This window comes from Conger conger, chromosome 2 (assembly GCF_963514075.1).
Source record: "Conger conger chromosome 2, fConCon1.1, whole genome shotgun sequence".
NCBI classification, from domain to species: Eukaryota; Metazoa; Chordata; class Actinopteri; order Anguilliformes; family Congridae; genus Conger; species Conger conger.
This window is the reverse complement of record NC_083761.1, coordinates 43,462,669-43,486,323: the sequence shown is the minus strand read 5'-3', so window position 1 is coordinate 43,486,323 and position 23,655 is coordinate 43,462,669. Positions and strand designations below refer to the sequence as shown.

Below are 23,655 nucleotides of genomic sequence, written 5' to 3'. Positions count from 1 at the left end.
ACGAATACCACGTCAGTCTTCGCGAAGATTAACGGGAAATAACATTTTTTTTCGATTTTACATTACAGCAATATAGCAAGAGGTAAGTGAAGCAACTACAGTATGCATACAAAAAAATACTACTGATACACCATCTCATTTGGCCATGCAGCCGCCTTTGGTATGAATGATTGCTGTGGTCTTTATACGTGTCTTGATTACAAGCACATTGTTTAATAGCGTAATGCTTTCCATTCCCCGAGTGTAGCAGCATGTCTTCAGCCGACTTTGTCCTCGGAGCGGAGACTGGAGCGTCTTACCGACGTTTCCTTTCTGGCAGCAACTTCAACGGTGAGCGAGAATTTCAACATTTAATTCTAGGTATTGATACTAATAAGCCCGTTATTGCAACGAAATCCTGAAACAAAAAGTAAGACCGATCCTTGAATTGAGCTGATATATGGGGGAAAATACCAACCACTCCCTACCTGATTAACTATTATGGGGGAGTAACGTGTTTCTTATCCGGTCATTGGTTCTATTTATATTAAAAAGTCAATGACATGTGAAAATGTTACGGTGCAAATGATTCAGCGTGGCCCCTGTGAAATGTTCTATTCATGTGTGAATTATAGTGAGCGTGGTCTTAATTTGAATAATGTGCAAATCTTTAAATTCACATGTAAATCACATGTGTGGAGGGAAGTTCATTACCAGTGCGTTCTCCCAGCATCCCAGAGGAGCCCGCGCATGATGCTGGCCATGGCCGTCAGCGCTGACGGACGCGACCAGGCTGTGTTGGTGCTGCGGGAGAGGGACATCATCCCCGTGTACAACCTGCAGGAGAAGAACCAGAGCCTGCGTGCCCTGAGAGGGGAGGACGCCTCCGTGTTCTCGCGTGACTGCAAATACCTCCTCGGCCAATCAGGAGCGCCGGACTGGACACTGTTCTGCTCCCACCCCATGAATCAGGTAAGTGTCAATCACAGGGCACAGGGAGAAGCCTCACGCTATAGTTGTAGTTTTATCATGTGTGTTAAAGAGGACTCCCCCAGCAGGGCGACCCACTCAGAACGTGTTGCTCTGGAAACAGTATAATTCATGAACAATGCGAGATTCTTGTCCAGTGTCGCAGTTTGGATTTGAGTTGCGCTCGTGAAATAAAATGGAAAGGGGTTTTTAGCTGAGGCCTGCGATCGTACACGTAGACACAGTCTGTGAGAGCCCTCTCTCTGAAGGACAACACAAAGATCTGCGTGTCTGGAAACGGCCAGAATGGCTTAAACCAAAATGGCTTATTTTATTGATACGTTGTGGTGAAGAACATGCACCCTCAGAAAAAAAATGGAATCACAGGGTTCCTTTTGGAACCATCTTTTTCCTTAGAGTGAAGATCAATGCCATAAAGCAGCATCATACATTTTATACTAATGGCAAAGGTATCGTCTGTACCACAGAAATTCATGTTTGGTTATTAATATATGCCTTTGTGTATATATTTCTCAGATCCCCTCAGACACCTACAGGCACGATCCCACTCAGGTTGTGGCCATGTATGATAATCTGTCAGAGGCCACCTCATCCACCTGCACCGACCAAGGCCAGCTCTACAGCGCCGACCTGACCGATATAGAAGTGAGTATAGACTGTATAAGTATAAGTATAAGAATAACGTATTGCAAGTTTGGTTGATGCAGAATGGTCTGCTTATGAAGAAGTTTAATGTTGTAATGATCTAGCTTTAAACTGTGACGGGTTCTTTCTACTGGTGATTGAAAGCAGCAAAATAAAAATATCCTCACCATTGGGTCAATAAAGAGCCTGCAGCTCTGCAGAACCAGTCCTCATTGACTTTAAATGAGTTATTTAGCTGATGCTTTCATCCAGGCCCCAGTGGAACACCTTAGCCCCGATGAGACCATCTCCACCGTGTGGACAGACTGCGCTCTCACAGAGATCCCAGACAGCCAGGTGAGTGAAAGACCTCCTTTCTTTGCTTTCATTGAGAGATTCTGTCTGTTGGGACAGATCTCGCTCCAAAACATGGTAACTTGTTATTTATTTTATCCAGAGCAACTTATAGTTGATTAGACTATAAGGGCCTTGCTCAAGGGTCCAACAGTGCACAGATCTTATCATGGCTACACCGGGGCTTGAACCACCAACCTTCCGGGTCCCGGTCATGTACTTTAGCCACAAATATATGGTTAAATAGGTTGAATAAATAGTTTTAACCACAATTTCATTTACAGTGATGCATAATTCCATTGTGGTTTTGAAATAAATTATCACGTGAATTGTACCTGATGTGGACTAAAACTACAGACTGTGGAAGTCACAAACCTTCACATGGAGTGTTTTGATGTCTAATCTTAAAGCCTTCCAGTATTTTAAATGCACTGAATAGATGAATTGCATCTTTCACTTTTTTATTTTTTTATTTTGTGAGGGTTTGACAGTGCCATTTTAAAAGGCGAGATTTGAGAAACGGCTTTACAGTCAGTGTGCCTGCGTGTTTGTGAAGCAAAGTCACGCTGCTGCTGTTGTTGTGCTTGACAGATCATCACAGAAGTGCCAGCCAACCCAGGGACCCACAACACCAAGTATGACCTGGAGGAGACCCTTATTACCCACTGTAACCTGGAGGACACCTACACCACCAAAGCTGACCTGCAGGAGACCTACACCACCAAGGCTGATCTGCAGGAGACCTACACCACCAAGGCTGATCTGCAGGAGACCTACACCACCAAGGCTGATCTACAGGAGACCTACACCACCAAGACTGGTCTGCAGGAGACCTTCACCACCAAGGCTGATCTGCAGGAGACCTTCACCACCAAGGCTGATCTGCAGGAGACCTACACCACCAAGGCTGATCTGCAGGAGACCTACACCACCAAGGCTGATCTGCAGGAGACCTACACCACCAAGGCTGATCTGCAGGAGACCTTCACCACCAAGGCTGATCTGCAGGAGACCTACACCACCAAGGCTGATCTGCAGGAGACCTACACCACCAAGGCTGATCGGCAGGAGACCTATACCACCGAGGCTGATCTGCAGGAGACCTGCACCACCAAGGCTGATCTGCAGGAGACCTGTACCACCATGGCTGACCTGGAGGAGACCACCTCCACCAAGACTGATCTGGAGGAGACCCATATCACCCAGTCTGACCTGGTACATATGTTCACTCTTGTCTAAACCACTGGGGGAAAAAAATGTTTTTCAATGTCTGCCTGCTTGTATGCATTTAGTTGCTGCCACATGATTGGCTGATTTAAATATTTGCATCAATAAACTGGTGTACAGGTCTAACAGTGTATTCACAAATATGACGAAACTAAGCCCTATATCTGTGCTCTTTCAGAGCTCAATCATGATGGAACTGAAAGAAAAGATGCGAACGCTGCAGACAGAGAAGTTAGCGCTACAGCTGAGGGACATGCAGCATGACTGCAATGTGAAAGAGATGAAGGAGGAGTTCACTCAGGAGACCAAGGCTATGCGGCAACAGATCATGGTGAGCCGAAAGGATGAGACGTTAGCTAACGTTCGCCAACATTTTAAAACTTCTTTTCTGTTCCCCACAAAACGTTAGCTAACTATTTTTAAAATTAGTGCGCTGCCGTGAACAGAAATGGCTGCCAACGGAGAGAACAAAAGTAAACGATTATTTGGCGGTTATAATGCACTTTGATCAATGTTAATATTTGTTCTTACTTTAAAAAAGACATCACAGATAAGCAACTAATCAGCTAGCTGACATTGTTAAATCTAAGCTGCATCCATTTTTGTTCAAAATGCGTTGGTGACGAATTAAATGGAATGTTAATTTCAAATAGTTCAACAGTAACGCACGTCTGATCGCTGCGTCAAGCCTCACAGCACCATTATACAAGACCGTCCCTATTGATGCCACTGCCGTAAACACAAAGTCTTTTTTATTGTTGCTGACCTGATCGTCTCGCTTTAATCTCCCTGTAGGATCTTGAGGCAGAAAAGGAGGAGTTGGTGTCGGAACACGACAAGACTTTGAAAGCAGTGAGGGAAGAGCACACACAAGTGGTGGAGGATTTAAGTAAGAACTGTTTATCAGTAATTAAATAAAGCCACCAACACCCATAGGTTCTTCTCAATGGTACGCTATTCAGGGCAATTACTTTTGTGAAAACTTACCGGGCCTCCTCGACCAGGGCTGCCTGAAGGACTGAAATGGACATAAACCCTAGCCGCTCTTGTCCTCTAAGGTGCAATAGGTAATTTCGGACTTCTAAAGGTCAAGAGAGGAATAGTAGCGACAAACATATTCAAACCACAACAGTTTGTACCTCCCCCTTCTCTGTGAACCGCACTGATGTTAAAATGCCATTGGCTGTGGCAATTCGAACCAATTTTCAGCCAATGAGCTTGGATTACTGTACAGCTGTACGATGTTTAGGTTCAGAGTGCCGGCCTGTATATTTTGAAACTCGAATTTAAGGACTGTAGTCACCATGTCAGTGAGCCTTTTTCAATGATAGGAAGGGATTTTAACAATGTTTTAACCCAAAAATCTTACCTATTGTGCCTTTAAGAGTGATGTTGCATGTGGTAAAATTTCACACATTCAAAATATGAATTTGCCTGTATGGATTTCATACATAATGGATGTTGTGCACTTGTTTTTGTATGGTTTAATGTCACTCGACTTTGGCAGCTCTGTGACCATCCCTCCTTTGCAGACTTGAGCATGCACGGGAAGCTGAGGCAGGAGTATGAAGCATCGCATTTGCTGCAGCAGGAGCTGGAGGAGTGCAGGCAGCAGCTGCAGAGCGCAGAGACCGGCCATAAGCGAGCGATTGAGCAGCTCACCAACTCCTACGAGGAGGAGCACCGGTTCCAACTTCAGCAGGTGGGATCTGCTCCGCTGCCCCAGGCCGTTAGCCTAGCTTGCCAGGCTGCTAATGGAGAGGAGCATAAGGGTGATGAACCCAACCCCTTTCAGGATGCAACCAGTATTTTAAAATTGGTCACATTCCAAACAGTGTAGACGGGTTCCAGGGGAACGCAACCATATTTTAAAAACGGTCACATTCCACACAGTGTAGATAGTCACATCGAGGATGTGAATAGTCACATGTCAATTCAGTCAGTCCAGGAGCTAGCTCAGGAAGCACTCTTCTAAATTACACATTCAACAAGCATTCATATTTGTGTAAACATTCGATTTCTGTGTAAAATATTAACATTTAATTTTGAATGTAGCCATTTGATGTGATGGTAAAAGCACAATTGGGTGGAGATTAGTTCTGGTGCCAGACCAGATGAAGGTCTTTCTGACCTGAACCTACGCCCTGCTTGTCTCATTCCGGCCCCAGTGCAAGGACAAGGCGCAGTGGCAGAAGATGGAGTACGAGCTCATACTGAAGACGATGGCGGAGGAGATCTTTGCCTTACGATGCAAGTACAAGGCCAAGTCAAAAACCATGAGGGACATGAGTGCCCAGTACAAGGATGAAGCCAGGATCATGAAGAAACGGGTATGGCAACCAAGCAAACTGCCTTTGCTTTGAGTGTTTATGAAAAGCTATGGAACTTTAAAGGTTATGGAAGGTTGCTATCGTTTTATATGTTCTGTAGATACAGATGGGTTATGGGTGTTTGTGAAGCAAATTAGTATGTCTGTTTGGCTGCATCCTAGTTATGAGGTAATACCTGACTAGTGTGGCCAACTGACACAGAGATGAGGTGCGTTCAAGACAGCGAACGCGCACGGCAAACTAAGTTTGCAGCAAACCCTGGCTGTTGAACGATTTTAAATGAACATTCCATTTAGTTCGACACCATTTTGAATACAGATGGAGGCGACTTGGATTTAACAATGCTAGCCAGCATATTCGTTGCTTAGGCTACCTGTGATTTATTTTTTAAGGCAAGAACAAATATTACATTGATTAGAGTGTATTATAGCAGCCAAATAATTGTCAACTTTTGTTCTCTCCGCGTCTTTCCCGTCGGTGCACTACCTTTTCAAATAGATAGCTAACGTTTGCGGAGAACAGAAAAAAGTTTGAATATGTTTGTGAACATATGCTAATGTTTGCGATCATGAACACACCTCAGGTAATACTTGACTAGTGTGGCCAAGTGACGCAGAGCTGTTTAAGACTTATGTTGCGTTCCAGGTGAACTCGGAAACTCATACTGTAGGTCCAACTTGGGAGGTAGGAGCGTTCCCATGGTTACTTCGTAGCAACCGTTAATAACATGAAGGTTGGCCAGAAACTGTCACTTGCGCTGGTGCTTTCTGAACACTACAACCATCAGACTTTTTAACATACACTGTTCCTTGGGATCAGAAAAATTATGCAGGAGTTGACTTTTTTTTCACTGTCATTGTGTAGCTATACTGTCAATCGAGCCGTTTTAAATGATGTCAGTGTCCTGTTACTTGACAACAGAGCTGAAAAACGATACCCGACTATCCAACAATTCTGAATTAACAGGCTGTTCCAGTAATCTTTCCGGTTGGAAGGTCATGAATTCTGTGTTTCCGAGATATCTGGAAGGCAGCATAATAATCAACATTTATTCTTGTGAATGTTATTTCTCAGTAAAGCACCTTATAAATGTGGAGTGACTTTTGTCCCTGTAGTTTGAGTGCCTGGGGGAAATCAAGAGTAAAAGGATTGAGAAACTTGAGGCAGAGGTGAAGAAGAACCTGAATATCATTAGCAATCTGGAAAATGACGTCTTGGGCCTGAAACAACAGATTATGTTGAGGAATGAAAACATTCAGGAAAAAGTGAGTTTATTTTCAGAGGACATTCCTCAAACTCCCATTCCATCTTCAAACAGAATCCAATAGCATACAATCAAACATATCTGAAAAGGTTTGTGTAGCAGAACAGCCCCCTTCTTGACCATGTCTGCATGCTTATATGCATTTTGTTGCTGCCACATGATTGGCTGATTTAAATATTTGCATCAAGAAACTGGTGTACAGGTCTACCAGTGAGTGTATTCACAAATATGACTAAACTAAGGCCTATATCTGTGCTCTTTCAGAACTCAATCATGATGGAACTGAAAGAAAAGATGCAAACGCTGCAGACAGAGAAGTTAGTGCTACAGCTGAGGGACATGCAGCATGACTGCAATGTGAAAGAGATGAAGGAGGAGTTCACTCAGGAGACCAAGGCTATGCGGCAACAGATCATGGTGAGCCGAAAGGATGAGACGTTAGCTAACGTTCGCCAACATTTTAAAACTTATTTTCTGTTCGCCACAAAACGTTAGCTATTTTTTTAATTAGTGCGCTGCCGTGAACGGAAATAGCTGCCAACGGACAGAACAAAAGTCAACGATTATTTGGCGGTTATAATGCACTTTAATCAATGTTAATATTTGTTCTTACTTTAAAAAAGACATCACAGATAAGCAACTAATCAGCTAGCTGACATTGTTAAATCTAAGCTGCATCCATTTTTGTTCAAAATGCGTTGGTGACGAACTAAATGGAATGTTAATTTCAAATAGTTCAACAGTAACTGTTGTCTGCAAACGTAGTTCCCCCTGGAACATTCGCTGTCCTAAACGCACGTCTGATCGCTGCGTCAAGCCTCACAGCACCATTATACAAGACCGTCCCTATTGATGCCACTGCCGTAAACACAAAGTCTTTTTTATTGTTGCTGACCTGATCGTCTCGCTTTAATCTCCCTGTAGGATCTTGAGGCAGAAAAGGAGGAGTTGGTGTCGGAACACGACAAGACTTTGGAAGCAGTGGGGCAAATGGTGGAGGATTTAAGTAAGAACTGGTTATCAGTAATTAAATAAAGCCACCAACACCTTTTCAATGGTACTCTATTCAGGACAATTACTTTTGTGAAAACTTTTTTTTATATTTTGAAACCCGAATTTAAGGACTGTCAACACAGGGTGAGTCACCATGTCAGTGAGCCTTTTTCAATGATAGGAAGGGATTTTAACAATGTTTTAACCCAAAAATCTTACCTATTGTACCTTTAAGAGTGATGTTGCATGTGGTCATATTTCGTATGTGTGAATTTGCCTGTATGGATTTCATACATAATGGATGTTGTGCACTTGTTTTTTTGTACGGTTTAATGTTGCTCGACTTTGGTAGTCAGATATATTTTGCTGGCCATCTCTGAGTGTGCAGCTCTGTGACCATCCCTCCTTTGCAGACTCGACCATGCACGAGAAGCTATGGCAGGGGAATGTAGCCTCACATTTGCTGCAGGAGGAGCTGGAGGAGTACAGGCAGCAGCTGCAGGGTGCGGAGACCGGCCATAAGCGAGAGATAGAGCAGCTCACCAGCTCCTACGAGTCCAGACTGGAGCAGCTCACCAGCTCCTACGAGTTCAGACTGGAGGAGCACCGGCACCAGCTTCAGCAGGTGGGGTTAGCCTAGCTTGCCAGGCTGCTAATGGAGAGGAGTGTAAGGGTGATGAACCCAACCCCTTTCAGGATGCAACAAGTATTTTCAAATCGGTCACATTCCATACAGTGTAGATGGGGCCCAGGGGAACACACCGTATTTTAAAAACGGTCGCATTCCACACAGTGTAGATAGTCACATCGAGGATGTGAATAGTCACATGTCAATTCAGTCAGTCCAGGAGCTAGCTCAGGTAGCACTCTTCTACATTACACATTCAACAAGCATTCATATTTTTGTAAACATTTGATTTCTGTGTAAAATATTAACATTTAATTTCAAATGTAGCCATTTGATGTGAAGGTAAAAGGCACAATTGGGTGGAGATAGCATAATAATCAACATTTATTCTTGTGAATGTTATTTCTCAGTAAAGCACCTTATAAATGTGGAGTGAATTTTGTCCCTGTAGTTTGAGTGCCTGGGGGAAATCAAGAGTGAAAAGATTGAGAAACTTGAGGCAGAGGTGAAGAAGAACCTGAATATCATTAGCAATCTGGAAAATGACGTCTTGGGCCTGAAACAACAGATTATGATGAGGAATGAAAACATTCAGGAAAAAGTGAGTTTATTTTCAGAGGACATCCATCAAACTCCCATTCCATCTTCAAACAGAATCCAATAGCATACAATCAAACATATCTGAAAAGGTTTGTGGAGCAGAACAGCTCCCTTTTACATTGCGTGTCGAGGAATATAAAGGCCTTTCTCTCATTCAGATTTCAGAAATGAGGGAGAGGAACACTGACCTGCAAAGCATGAAATTCATTCTGGACAACCGTGTTAAAGAACTGACAACGCAGATCAAAGAGCTGAAGGTAGGTTAGGGGTTATAACCTTAGCGAATGGAGAATGGGGTGGCCTGTAGTGTAGTGGTTAAGGTAAATGACTGGGACACACAAGGTCGGTGGTTCTAATCCCGGTGTAGCCACAGTAAGATCTGCACAGCTGTTGGGCCCTTGAGCTAGGCCCTAAACCCCGCATTGCTCCAGGGGAGGATTGTCTCCTGCTTAGTCTAATCAACCATACGTCGCTCTGGATAAGAGCGTCTGCCAAATGCCAATAATGTAATGTGAGAATGTATAGCTTGTTATTGTATAGCCTACAGTCAATGATAAAACACATCTATAGTTATGCTCGAATTTTCCTACAGCAAAGCACTTAACTGTTTCCCTTACCCTTACCTTTATGCAACTGGGCAAAAGACCTAATCTGTGCTTGTCTCAGAGAGAGGATGCTCTTGTTGCCTATGGATGTATACTTTCGAGATCCACGTTTAAATGGCCTTTGCAAACTTTAGATGATTAAACGTGTTTGATTTGTAGATGGAGGAGGAACTGATCCAGTCCAGCGCGCAAAAATCCCGGCAGGAGAGAAGCATCACAGACCTCAAACTGAAGCTGAATGCCAAAGACAAGGATATGCGGAAAAAAATGGAGAGGGTGCGTACCAGACCTGGAGCCTAATATATCACACAGAGCAGTGGTCTACTGCAGGGGGATAGACCCTGTGTATCACACTGACCAGGAGCCTACTGTAAGGGCATAACCCCAGTGTGTCACTGATCTGGGGCCTACCATAATGGTTGGTTGGCATTTTTAAAATATTGTGCCTTCATCTAAAGCGCTGTACAATTGTTCTCATTCACCCATTTATACACACGCTCACACACCAACGGCGATTAGCTGCCATTCAAGGCACCAACCTGCTCGTCAGGAGCTTTTGGGGGTGAGGTGTCTTGCTCAGGGACACTTCAACACACCCAGAGTGGAATCGAACCGGCAACCCTCCCACTGCCTCATGACTGCTCTTACTGCCTGAGCCAATGTCGCCCCATAGCCGTAATAATTACTGTATATTAATCTGGCCCAGGGGTTGCTAATATGGGAAAGTCATGCAAATCACACTAACCACAGACCCACTAATACTGAATAAGAGGGCCTACTACAAGGGGATAATCCCTGTATTTTACTCTGATAAACCACTGGTCTGACCTGTTTTCGACAGGTACCCTCATTCATTACCCTCGTTCTCTTTGCAGGCATGCGATACAAGTACTGTGGTGAAAAGATTCAAGGCTGACCTCCTTAGCTGTGTGGGCTTCATACAGGATCCCAAGAGGCTGAAAGAAAGTGTGCTTCAGATGCATGCGCGGTACATACGGCAGTCTGATGTGAGTATTACATTACAGGCATTTGGCAGATGCACTTATCCAGAGCGACATGCAATGATAAGAGTAAGAGTAAGATGCATGTAGCTGTAAGTGACACCTACTTAACCTCATATGTAAATGGGAAATGGTCGGCATATAACGCCTTTATCCAAAGCACTGCGCAATTGATGCTTCTCATTCACCCATTCATATACACATTCACACACCAACAGCGATTGGCTGCCATGCAAGGCACCAACCAGCTCATCAGGAGAATTTGGGGGTTAGGTATCTTGCTCAGGGACACTTCGACACCCCCAGGGCAGGATTGAACCAGCAACCCTCCAAATGCCAGATGACTGCTCTTACTGCCTGAGCCAATGTCTCCCCCTCATCCCTCATAGGCATTTCTAAGCAAACATTTTTATATTTATAATATTTTTCCAAATGTGATGCACAAGAAAATATGAACATGTTCAGGTGCATTTATATCAATAAGAGAAGGAACACAAATCTTCAGTGTTGAGGTGATTTGAGGTCTCAAACTATTGTTAACTCGAAAATTGCGTTTATGACAGAAAGCACCTACTTGTCTCTTCAATCAGTGCCAGCTCTCCTTTAGCACTGTGTGGTCTGTGGGGTGTATAATCTGTGCTAGCTCTCCTTTAGCACTGTGTGGTCTGTAGGGTGTATAATCTCTGCTAGCTCTCCTTTAGCACTGTGTGGCCTGTAGAGTGTATAATCTGTGCTAGCTCTCCTTTAGCACTGTGTGGTCTGTGGGGTGTATAATCTGTGCTAGCTCTCCTTTAGCACTGTGTGGTCTGTGGGGTGTATAATCTGTGCTAGCTCTCCTTTAGCACTGTGTGGCCTGCAGCGTAGGGAATGCTCAGAGACTCATTGTTTTTCAGGAAGATCTCCTGCGGCAGGACCTGGGCAAGCTGAGAGACGGCCGCGAGGAGGTCGATGTTGCCAGGAACATGGTGAAGTCTCTCCAGAGGAAACTGTCCAAAGAGACTGAGTTCCACAGCACTCAAAGATTCAAACTGATACAAGTAAGGGTCATTTTATGACATACTGTTAACCAGGGATGGAAATGGCTCTCCTATTGCTTAGGATAAAAGCATATGCTAATTAAAGTATTATGTTCTGTAATGTAACGTATAGCAGCCGGGTCTACCGACAGGGGAAAGAGGTTAATACACTGAATGGAATCCACCAAGAGGAGGCTTTCTCCCAGGATGGAATGATTCACGTGCCTGTTATCTTAGCTCTCTGCATTCATTGGCACTTTTGGCATTTTTAAGATGTGTTTTATGATTTAAATGATGACGCTTTCAGAATGACAGCTGATCGACTCAACTATGTGTTTAAAGTGGTTAATCAACCAGCAGTTAAAACCCTGATACTCTGACGCCTTGTCCTTTAGGTCATGGAATACACTGAATGCAAGTGAACCTGGCCTCCTTTGGGAGTTATGAAAGCAAGATCGGTGTTGACAGAATTTGAACGTGTGGTACAGTCAATATTGTGCTTGGTTGTTGTCTTCGTGCAGGAAAATTCCACCTTGATCAAAGAGCTCAACGATTTCAAAAGAGCGCTAAAGGACTCTCAAGATAAGGTCCACGATTATGAGAACCAGTTGTCAGTTTACAGGAGGAAGAAGCCATCCAATTCCTCTGGCACCAAAGGTATGTCTTCCTTTTGCACTCATCACCTTCCTTTTGTTGGTTTGAAGAACAAACTCCCACACTGTAAAACACTTCAAACCAGATCCAATTATGAGGGTCTTTATTTCTGCAGAAAGAGTACAAAAAGGCATTATGTACAGCCATCCTCCCAGCCATGGCCTATGATATATTGGTATCTGAGACAAATGGTTACTCAGTCAGCCTGGGAAATGACAAGCACTTTCAATTAGGACAGAGTACATCTTTTAATATAACCTGTAAAATGAAACGCAACAATATGCATTGAAGCATGCTAATCCATAGGTGCAATTTACAGAGGGAAAGGGGGGGAGGCGTGTCCACTGCACTGTTACAGACAGCAGTAATGTACACTTAACATAAAGTTCCTCATCTGCACTGAAGGTACCCATGCACCCCCTGCCCCCCCGCGCATTTGAAACTGAAATGATGTGTTCACCATTCACCCATTCTGGATGATGCACAGCCGCCATTTTGTATGATGCCCAGAGCAGCCATTTTGTATGATGACCAGGGCAGCCATTTTGTATGATGACCAGGGCAGCCATTTTGTATGATGCCCAGAGCAGCCATTTTGTATGATGACCAGGGCAGCCATTTTGTATGATGCACAGCAGCCATTTTGTAGACATTTTGCAGCTGTGGTGCAGACAGGAACTCGCTGTATATGCCTGAAACAAGCTGTTCTTTCCCTAGGGCCAGGGTCTACTTCATCCCCGCGTACGCCACACAGTCTGGCGACTAATCTCACCCGTAAGGAGGTAGCGCAGAGGTTGATTCCCTGGCAGCGTGCTTAGATCGAACGGCTCCAACAGATCCTCAACCCAACAGGGAAGTATTCACCAATACCTACCCACAACACCCTCTCACCTACTAAAATACCCTCTTTTAGCCTATTGTAAAACCTCACGCTAACCCAATGACAGAATTTAGCGAGGGCCGTAGGGGGTTTTGTGTGCTTGTCCTTCTGCTGTTACTGGAAGAATATTAGTAGGGTTTAATAGTAATGACCGCTATGCGGAGAGTCTAGATCAGCTAATGAATAAACCACGTTACAAAGACAGTAGTACCACTCTGCCTTCCGCTCTTTACTTGTCTGGGCTGACCAAGAATCTCCACAGTAGGGTCAACACATCTACCTTCGTTAGTTGACTCCATTTAAGATATAATTTAGAAATTTGGGTTTGAAACATACGCAACCTCGGGAGTGATTTCACGCGACTCGTACCTGCGCCACCATTACTCAATATATGCTCCCGGGATTAGCATTTATTGCTGAAATCTCAGTTCGGTGGAGAACAAAGAGGCTGAGGGTCTAACCAACACAATACATGCACTATACTGACATGACAGTTGCGAGCCTAGGTCGGCGTACATTAAATGGGCTCCTTAGAGCGAATCTGACAGGAACCAGCGTCGTAACGCCCATGGGTTCCCTTCGCACCAAATTACAAGAGCCATGCACCACCAATCCTTTTATGGGTCGAACTTGACGGCCTCTCAGCTTAGAACTACCACGAATAATACAAAGCCACTGATCAGTCGGTCTCTGGTCTATATCATTCCCCTGAGTATTCAGTTGTCATTTAGGCTGAAAAAGGTACAAGATGAATTAGAGTCATGGAGATCACGCTAATTACAAACAAAATAGTTTATTCGCAGACCGGTAGGTTATTAGCTTTAGAATTCCAATAGGCAATTACAGATACACAAATTAAGAATAGAGATAGAGTAAATCATCATACCTAGCCTGCGTTGGCTACACACAAACACATAGTAGAACATGCAGAGTATGGGAAGCCGATTACGATCTTCCACTGCTACACATACATACATACGTACACAAGACATGTTGTGTAGGAAGTCGAATACGATCTCCCTGATACTTACATATACATACAATATGCTGTGTGGGAAGTCGAATACGATCTTCCCACACAACATGTCTTGTGTATGTATGTATGTATGTATGTATGTGTAGCAGCGGTAGATCGTAATTGTTTGTGTGTAGCCAACGCAGGCTAGGTATGATGATTTACTCTATCTCTATTCTTAATTTGTGTATTCTGTAATTGACTATTGGAATTCTAAAGCTAATAACCTACCTGTCTGCGAATAAACTATTTTGTTTGGAGCTTGCTTGATCTCCATGACTCTAATTCATCTTGTACCTTTTCAGCCTAAATTACAACTGAATACTCAGGGGGAAATGGTGGCTAAAGACCAACTGATCAGTGGCTTGGTAGAATTTGTGGTAGTTCTAAGCAGAGAGGCCGTCAAGTTCGACCCATAAAAGGATTGGTGGTGCATGGCTCTTGTAATTTGGTGCGAAGGGAACCCTCTGGGCGTTACGACGCTGGTTCCTGTCAAGTTAACTCTAAGGAGCCCATTTAATGTACACCGACCTGGGCTCGCAACTGTCATGGCAGTGTTTTGCATGTATTGTGTTGGCTAGACCCTCAGCCTCTGAGTTCTCTGCCGAACTGAGATTTCAGCAATAATGCTAATCCCGGGAGCATATATTGAGTAATGGTGGCGCAGGTAAGAGTCGAGTGTAATCACTCCCGAGGTTCGCGTATGTTTCAAACCCAAATTTCTAAATTATATCTTAAATGGAGTCAGATAACGAAGGTAAATGTATTGACCCTACTGTGGAGATTCTTGGTCAGCCCAGACCAGTAAAGTGCGGAAGGCAGAGTGGTACTACGGGGTTTATTCATTAGCTGATCTAGACTCTCCGCATTACTATTTAATCCTACTAATATTCTTCCAGCAACACCAGAAGAACAAGCACGCAAAACCGCCTTCGGCCTTCGCTAAATTCTGTCATTGGGTTAGCGTGGGGTTTTACACCACCAATACCTACCCACAGCACCCTCTCACCTACTAATAGACCTTCTTTTGTCCTGTAAGGTGGCTTTGGAGCCTTGATTCAGAAGTTTACATACACCTTAGCCAAATCCATTTAAATTGAGTTAATAGACTGTAAAGCCTGATGCAAGAAAGCGCGCTTTGCTTTTCCATTGTTTGGGTGTGTAGGGCCAGAATGTTTCTATACAATGACTGTTGCAGATGCTGCTAACGACACGGCTTTACAGTCCATTCATATTTTATTTTTACACCGAATGTGAATGTCATAGCTGAATGTTATCGGACGCAGCCAGCGCCCAGGTGAAACTACAGATCAGTGTTTTGCCATTTTAAAAGAGCTAGTTACAACGTGTCAGTCTGGGGCTATGGGAGAGGAGATGATTCGGGACCAACTAGTTGAGAAGACGAATTGAGCGTGCATAAGGGAGCGATCACTACTGGAGGCGCAATTGACCCTACTGAAAGCTGTGATGATAGCTCGCCAGATTGAAACTGTGTTGCACTAACGTTGCACATTACTTTAGCCTCTGCCTCTATCGTCTCAGTTTCAATCTGGTTATCCTGAGCTGCACTTTGTTTCAATGTCCAATTAATACTATATTTATTAATGTTTTTTTGTTTTGTTTTTTTCTTCTCAGATTTTTCCCCTTTTTCTCCCAATTTGGAAGCCAATTATATCCTATCTAATCCAATTTGTATCAGGTAAACTATCATCAAGACTTCAATCAGGTAAAATATCATCACGGCTTCAATCTGGTAAGCTATCGCCACAATAGGGCGATAGCTCATGGCTCAGGCAGTAAGAGTAGTCGTCTGGCAGTCGGAGGGTTGTCGGTTCGGTCCCTCGCCCAGGCTGTGTCGAAGTGTCCCTGAGCAAGACACCTAACCCCCAAATGCTCCTGACAAGCTGGTCGGCGCCTTGCATGGCAGCCAATCGCCGTTGGTGTGTGAGTGTGTGTATGAATGGGTGAATGAGAAGCATCAATTATACAGTGCTTTGGATAAAGGCGCTATATGAATGCCAACCATTTTTACAATTTAAATCTGGTGAGCTGTCATCACAGCTTTCAGTAGGGTCAATTGCACCTCCAGTAGTGATCGCTCCATTATGTGCGCTGAATTCGAATCTCCTCTCCCATAGCCCCAGACTGATACGTTGTAACTAGCTCTTTTAAAACAGCAACAAACTGACCTGTAGTTTCACCTGGGTGCTGGATGCGTTGTTTGAAACGATAGCGTTCAGTTACGACGTTCGTTTTCGGTGTGAAAATTAAATACTAATGGACTGTAAAGCCGTGTCATAAGTATCATCTGCAACAGTCATTGTACAGAAACATTCTGGCCCTTACATCACAGAAATCCGTTTCAGAAATCGGCACTAAACCGTTTCCAAACGCGTTCATGCCTTCAATGGTAGCGGCAGTTCTCAGAAATTTTGTAGATTTAGCTAAGGTGTATGTGAACTTCCGACTTGAGTCAGGTAAGTAGTACTTTAAGATTATACGCATTTCCCCTTTCAACAGCTGTTACCACTGTTACCTGCAGGCTCTTGGGGAGTTGGGAGGCTTCTTGGTTTGCTCATGCCTGTTTTTCTGTTTCTCTGTTTTTCTGTTTCTAGTTATGGTGCAGCTGGAAACTCCTGGAGGGGTTTGATGCTCCCCACTCCCACCGATGGGGCAACGATGCGCAGAGCAGCCATTTTGTATGATGACCAGGGCAGCCATTTTGTATGATGCCCAGAGCAGCCATTTTGTAGCAAAATGCTGTCAGCTGTGGTGCAGGGGGCAACTTGCTGTATATGCCTGAAACAAGCTGTTCTTTCCCTAGTGCCAGAGTCTACTTCGTCCCCACGTAGGCCACGCAGTCCGGCGACCACACTCACCCCCGAGAAGGAAGCACAGAGTATGATTCACCGGCAGCGCGCTGAGATCGAGCTCCTTCGCCAACAGATCCTCGACCAAACAGGGAATCTGTTATGCCGGGGGGAACAGAAGAACCAAAAGCAGACAGGGGTGCAGAAAAAATGGCAGGTTTAATTGCAAACTCAGGGGCAGACAGAGCAGAGTCAAGAAACAGGCCAGAGTTTAATACACTGAATGGAATCCACCAAGAGGAGGCTTTCTCCCAGGATGGAATGATTCACATGCCTGTTATCTTAGCTCTCTGCATTCATTGGCACTTTTGGCATTTTCAAGAGATGTTTTATGATTGAAATGATGAAGCTTTCAGAATGACAGCTGATCGACTCAGCTATGTGTTTAAAGTGGTTAATCAACCAGCGGTTAAAACCCTGAGACTCGGACACCTTGTACACTCCTTTTGGTCATGGAATACACTGAATGCAAGTGAACCTGGCCTCCTTAGGGAGTTATGAAAGCAAGATCGGTGTTGACAGATTTGGAATGTGTCGTACAGTCAATATTGTGCTTGTTGTTGCCTTCTTGCAGGAAAATTCCACCTTGATCAAAGAGCTCAACGATTTCAAAAGAGCGCTGAAGGACTCTCAAGATAAAGTCCACGATTATGAGAACCAGTTGTCAGTTTACAGGAGGAAGAAGCCATCCAATTCCTCTGGCACCAAAGGTATGTCTTCCTTTTGTACTCATCACCTTCCTTTTGTTGGTTTGAAGAACAAATTCCCACACTGTAAAACACTTCAGACAAGATCCAATTATGAGGGTCTTTATTTCTGCAGAAAGAGTACAAAAAGGCATTATGTACAGCCATCCTCCCAGCCATGGCCTATAATATATTGGTATCTGAGACAGATGGTTACTCAGTCAGCCTGGATTGGATGGGAAATGACAAGCACTTTCAATTAGGACAGAGTACATCTTTTAATATAACCTGTAAAATGAAACACAACAATATGCATTAAAGCATGCTAATCCATAGGTGCAATTTACAGAGGGAAAGGGGGGGGGGGGCGTGTCCACTGCACTGTTACAGACAGCGGTAATGTACACTTAACATAAAGTTCCTCATCTGCACTGAAGGTACCCATGCACCCCCTGCCCCCCCCGCACGTTTGAAATTGAAATGTTCACCATTCACCCATTCTGGATGATGCACAGCCGCCATTTTGTATGATGCCCAGAGCAGCCATTTTGTATGATGCCCAGAGCAGCCATTTTGTATGATGACCAGGGCAGCCATTTTGTATGATGACCAGGGCAGCCATTTTGTATGATGCCCAGAGCAGCCATTTTGTAGCAAAATGCTGTCAGCTGTGGTGCAGGGGGCAACTTGCTGTATATGCCTGAAACAAGCTGTTCTTTCCCTAGTGCCAGAGTCTACTTCGTCCCCACGTAGGCCACGCAGTCCGGCGACCACACTAACCCCCGAGAAGGAAGCACAGAGTATGATTCACCGGCAGCGCGCTGAGATCGAGCTCCTTCGCCAACAGATCCTCGACCAAACAGGGAATCTGTTATGCCGGGGGGAACAGAAGAACCAAAAGCAGACAGGGGTGCAGACAAAATGGCAGGTTTAATTGCAAACTCAGGGGCAGACAGAGCAGAGTCAAGAAACAGGCCAGAGTTTAATACACTGAATGGAATCCACCAAGAGGAGGCTTTCTCCCAGGATGGAATGATTCACATGCCTGTTATCTTAGCTCTCTGCATTCATTGGCACTTTTGGCATTTTCAAGAGATGTTTTATGATTGAAATGATGACGCTTTCAGAATGACAGCTGATCGATTCAGCTATGTGTTTAAAGTAGTTAATCAACCAGCAGTTAAAACCCTGAGACTCGGACACCTTGTACACTCCTTTTGGTCATGGAATACACTGAATGCAAGTGAACCTGGCCTCCTTAGGGAGTTATGAAAGCAAGATCGGTGTTGACAGATTTGGAATGTGTCGTACAGTCAATATTGTGCTTGTTGTTGCCTTCGTGCAGGAAAATTCCACCTTGATCAACGAGCTCAACGATTTCAAAAGAGCGCTGAAGGACTCTCAAGATAAAGTCCACGATTATGAGAACCAGTTGTCAGTTTACAGGAGGAAGAAGCCATCCAATTCCTCTGGCACCAAAGGTATGTCTTCCTTTTGTACTCATCACCTTCCTTTTGTTGGTTTGAAGAACAAATTCCCACACTGTAAAACACTTCAGACAAGATCCAATTATGAGGGTCTTTATTTCTGCAGAAAGAGTACAAAAAGGCATTATGTACAGCCATCCTCCCAGCCATGGCCTATAATATATTGGTATCTGAGACAGATGGTTACTCAGTCAGCCTGGATTGGATGGGAAATGACAAGCACTTTCAATTAGGACAGAGTACATCTTTTAATATAATCTGTAAAATGAAACGCAACAATATGCATTCCAGCATGCTAATCTATAGGTGCAATTTACAGAGGGAAAGGGGGGGGGGCGTGTCCACTGCACTGTTACAGACAGCGGTAATGTACACTTAACATAAAGTTCCTCATCTGCACTGAAGGTACCCATGCACCCCCTGCCCCCCCGCACGTTTGAAATTGAAATGTTCACCATTCACCCATTCTGGATGATGCACAGCCGCCATTTTGTATGATGTCCAGAGCAGCCATTTTGTATGATGCCCAGAGCAGCCATTTTGTATGATGACCAGGGCAGCCATTTTGTATGATGACCAGGGCAGCCATTTTGTATGATGCCCAGAGCAGCCATTTTGTAGCAAAATGCTGTCAGCTGTGGTGCAGGGGGCAACTTGCTGTATATGCCTGAAACAAGCTGTTCTTTCCCTAGTGCCAGAGTCTACTTCGTCCCCACGTAGGCCACGCAGTCCGGCGACCACACTCACCCCCGAGAAGGAAGCACAGAGTATGATTCACCGGCAGCGCGCTGAGATCGAGCTCCTTCGCCAACAGATCCTCGACCAAACAGGGAATCTGTTATGCCGGGGGGAACAGAAGAACCAAAAGCAGACAGGGGTGCAGAAAAAATGGCAGGTTTAATTGCAAACTCAGGGGCAGACAGAGCAGAGTCAAGAAACAGGCCAGAGTTTAATACACTGAATGGAATCCACCAAGAGGAGGCTTTCTCCCAGGATGGAATGATTCACATGCCTGTTATCTTAGCTCTCTGCATTCATTGGCACTTTTGGCATTTTCAAGAGATGTTTTATGATTGAAATGATGACGCTTTCAGAATGACAGCTGATCGATTCAGCTATGTGTTTAAAGTAGTTAATCAACCAGCAGTTAAAACCCTGAGACTCGGACACCTTGTACACTCCTTTTGGTCATGGAATACACTGAATGCAAGTGAACCTGGCCTCCTTAGGGAGTTATGAAAGCAAGATCGGTGTTGACAGATTTGGAATGTGTCGTACAGTCAATATTGTGCTTGTTGTTGCCTTCGTGCAGGAAAATTCCACCTTGATCAAAGAGCTCAACGATTTCAAAAGAGCGCTGAAGGACTCTCAAGATAAAGTCCACGATTATGAGAACCAGTTGTCAGTTTACAGGAGGAAGAAGCCATCCAATTCCTCTGGCACCAAAGGTATGTCTTCCTTTTGTACTCATCACCTTCCTTTTGTTGGTTTGAAGAACAAATTCCCACACTGTAAAACACTTCAGACAAGATCCAATTATGAGGGTCTTTATTTCTGCAGAAAGAGTACAAAAAGGCATTATGTACAGCCATCCTCCCAGCCATGGCCTATAATATATTGGTATCTGAGACAGATGGTTACTCAGTCAGCCTGGATTGGATGGGATGCACTTTCAATTAGGACAGAGTACATCTTTTAATATAACCTGTAAAATGAAACGCAACAATCTGCATTAAAGCATGCTAATCCATAGGTGCAATTTACAGAGGGAAAGGGGGGGGGCGTGTCCACTGCACTGTTACAGACAGCGGTAATGTACACTTAACATAAAGTTCCTCATCTGCACTGAAGGTACCCATGCACCCCCTGCCCCCCCGCATGTTTGAAACTGAAATGTTCACCATTCACCCATTCTGGATGATGCACAGCCGCCATTTTGTATGATGCCCAGAGCAGCCATTTTATATGATGCCCAGAGCAGCCATTTTGTATGATGACCAGGGCAGCCATTTTGTATGATGACCAGGGCAGCCATTTTGTATGATGCCCAGAGCAGCCATTTTGTAGCAAAATGCTGTCAGCTGTGGTGCAGGGGGCAACTCGCTCTATATGCCTGAAACAAGCTGTTCTTTCCCTAGTGCCAGAGTCTACTTCATCCCTGCGTAGGCCACGCAGTCCGGCGACCACATTCACCCCGAGAAGGAAGCACAGAGGATGATTCACCGGCAGCACGCTGAGATCGAGCTCCTTCGCCAACAGATCCTCGACCACATACTGAAAGAACCGCCTTTGTCCTGTAAGGTGGCTTTGGAGTCACATTGATTCATAAATATGTATACAACAAACTATGGCTCATTTACATTCTTTCTGTTGCTTCCACTCTACATGGGTACTCTTCTGGAACGTGTTAGGGAAATTGCCCTTCAAACAACTACAGCTATACTTGAGTTTAACTTTTGTATTAATTTGCAAAGAAATAACAGAAAGTGAGAGAGTTTACCGGCTCTCTGATTTGAATCAGACATAGTAAGACTCTTATACACACTTTTAGTGTCTTTTAAGGGCAGAGACAAAAACCAGGAAGACATGTTGCTGACAACCTAGGATTATTATCATTTAGTCTCCAGATAAATTTCAACCTTGCTCTTGCTGTAAGACCGGAATGTGCTAGCTACCCCCTTCAAGGAGAAGCACAGACATTAATCTCACAGACTGTCTGTCTGCTGGGGTGTGAGAGACAGAAAGACTCATAGTAAACACTTAATTTAGAAAGTGGTCTAATTTTAATAAACATTAAAAAATTGGGAAACTGGAACTGCTTGTTCAATTAGAACAATCCCCAGAGCTGTGTAAAAAAGTTCAAGCTATGACCAGCTTGAAATTACCAGAAATTATCAGCTACCTAGCTTGAGCTGGTCAACCCATGTTGAGTATGGAGCTGGCCTGAACTGGTCAACCAGCTACCAGTTGTTTCAAAACCTAGCTTGAGCGGTTTTTTCAACAGGGTCTTGCAATACATTCTGGATGTAACTGACAGTTGTTTTTCTTTGAGCACAACATGAGGCAATATGAAGCAAAGTGACTAAAACACAATCAAACCCTTTCATACACTGCCTGGCCAAAAAGAAAGTTGCTGTTTGGATTGAAATAAGCAAATACTTCATTGTGATCACTTAAATGCTTGGTGGAATCATAAAAAATCAACAGAAGAACTCAGGGCTATGTTTAATAATGAAAGTAAGAGCATTTCCACATGCACAATGCGACAAGAACTCAAAGGATTGGGACTAAACAGCTGTGTGACCACAAGAAAACCACTTGGTAGTGAGGCACTCCCCTGCACTTGAGTCACTCCCCTGCTCAAAAAACCTACTCTTGACCCCTCTGCTCTGAACAGCTTGTCTATCTTCTTCCCTTTCTCGCTAAAACTCTGGAACAGGCGGTCTGCTCCCAACTGTCCACTTATCTTCTCCAGATCAATCTCCATAATCCCAACCAGTCCGGCTTCAAGAGTGGCCACTCCACTGAGACCGCCCTGCTCACGGTCACTGAGGCGCTCCACTCTACCAAAGCCAAATCCCCTCCTCTGTCCTCATCTTCCTCGACCTGTCGGCCACCTTCGATACAGTCAACCATGAGATTCTGCTCTCATCACTGACTGGGATGGGTGTCACAGGATCTGCACTGGCATGGTTTTCCTCCTACCTCTCTGGCTGTTCCTACCAGATGACTTGGAGGGGCTCAGTCTCTGACCCCCACCCCCTACAAACTGGAGTCCCGCAGGGCTCAGTTCTTGGTCCTTTCCTCTTCTCTCTATACACCATGTCTCTTGGTTCTGTTATCTCTTCCCATGGCTTTTCTTACCATTCTTATGCCGATGACACCCAACTCTTTCTTTCCTCCCCCCCCAATACCTAGGTCACCACACAGATCTCTGCCTGCTTGGCTGATATCTCTGCATGGATGACTTCCCACCACCTGAAGCTTAACCTTGCCAAAACTGAGCTTCTCTATATCCCTGCTAAATCCTCTCCGACAATTGACCTCTCACTGATTGTTGAGGACTTTGTAGTATCCTCCTCCCATACAGCCAAGAATCTGGGGTGACTCTTGATAACTGCCTCACCCTGGCTCCACATGTATCCTCCACTGCTAGAACCTGCAGGTTCTTCCTCTACAATATTTGCCGTATCCGTCATCTCCTGACGGAGAAAGCCACCCAGCTCCTAGTCCAGGCACTCATTTCCCTCCTGGATTACTGCAACTCCCTCCTAGCCCGTCTCCCAGCTTGTGCCATCAAGCCCCTCCAGCTGGTCCAGAATGCTGCGGCCCACCTGATGACCAGTCAGCCCAGGTCGGCTCATGTCACCTCACTCCTCATTGGCCTCCACTGGCTTCCTATTGCCGCATGCATCCGATTCAAGGCCCTAGTGTTGGCATTTCAGGCTGCTA

The 23,655-nt window shown here is 44.6% G+C and overlaps 2 protein-coding genes across 2 annotated transcripts; both read left to right on the top strand.

Annotated features, from left to right (window-relative positions):
• The first annotated feature begins 245 nt into the window (after positions 1-245).
• On the top strand, positions 246-3,008 carry LOC133121227 (uncharacterized). Its single transcript, XM_061230428.1, has 6 exons — positions 246-330; positions 710-951; positions 1,486-1,614; positions 1,867-1,950; positions 2,539-2,767; positions 2,986-3,008. The coding sequence occupies exons 1-6, from the start codon at positions 252-254 to the stop codon at positions 3,006-3,008; spliced, it is 786 nt and encodes a 261-aa protein (XP_061086412.1). The 5' UTR covers positions 246-251.
• Positions 3,009-3,487: 479 nt separating this feature from the next.
• Positions 3,488-13,174, top strand: LOC133121226 (cilia- and flagella-associated protein 57-like). Its single transcript, XM_061230427.1, has 14 exons — positions 3,488-3,505; positions 3,970-4,063; positions 4,707-4,876; positions 5,343-5,504; positions 6,620-6,769; positions 7,033-7,185; positions 7,693-7,774; positions 8,175-8,386; positions 9,148-9,246; positions 9,754-9,870; positions 10,470-10,601; positions 11,489-11,632; positions 12,133-12,268; positions 12,983-13,174. The coding sequence occupies exons 1-14, from the start codon at positions 3,488-3,490 to the stop codon at positions 13,081-13,083; spliced, it is 1,770 nt and encodes a 589-aa protein (XP_061086411.1). The 3' UTR covers positions 13,084-13,174.
• Positions 13,175-23,655: the final 10,481 nt, after the last annotated feature.

Excerpts from the sequence above, each read along its gene's own strand:
- LOC133121227 (XM_061230428.1), top strand. The coding sequence starts at position 252 with ATGTCTTCAGCCGACTTTGTCCTCGGAGCGGAGACTGGAGCGTCTTAC. Across the intron at positions 331-709 it reads TTCTGGCAGCAACTTCAACG|CATCCCAGAGGAGCCCGCGC; the intron begins GTGAGCGAGAAT and ends GCGTTCTCCCAG. Across the intron at positions 2,768-2,985 it reads GACCTACACCACCAAGACTG|GAGACCTACACCACCAAGGC; the intron begins GTCTGCAGGAGA and ends GCTGATCTGCAG.
- LOC133121226 (XM_061230427.1), top strand. Across the intron at positions 6,770-7,032 it reads ATGAAAACATTCAGGAAAAA|AACTCAATCATGATGGAACT; the intron begins GTGAGTTTATTT and ends GTGCTCTTTCAG. Across the intron at positions 10,602-11,488 it reads GGTACATACGGCAGTCTGAT|GAAGATCTCCTGCGGCAGGA; the intron begins GTGAGTATTACA and ends ATTGTTTTTCAG.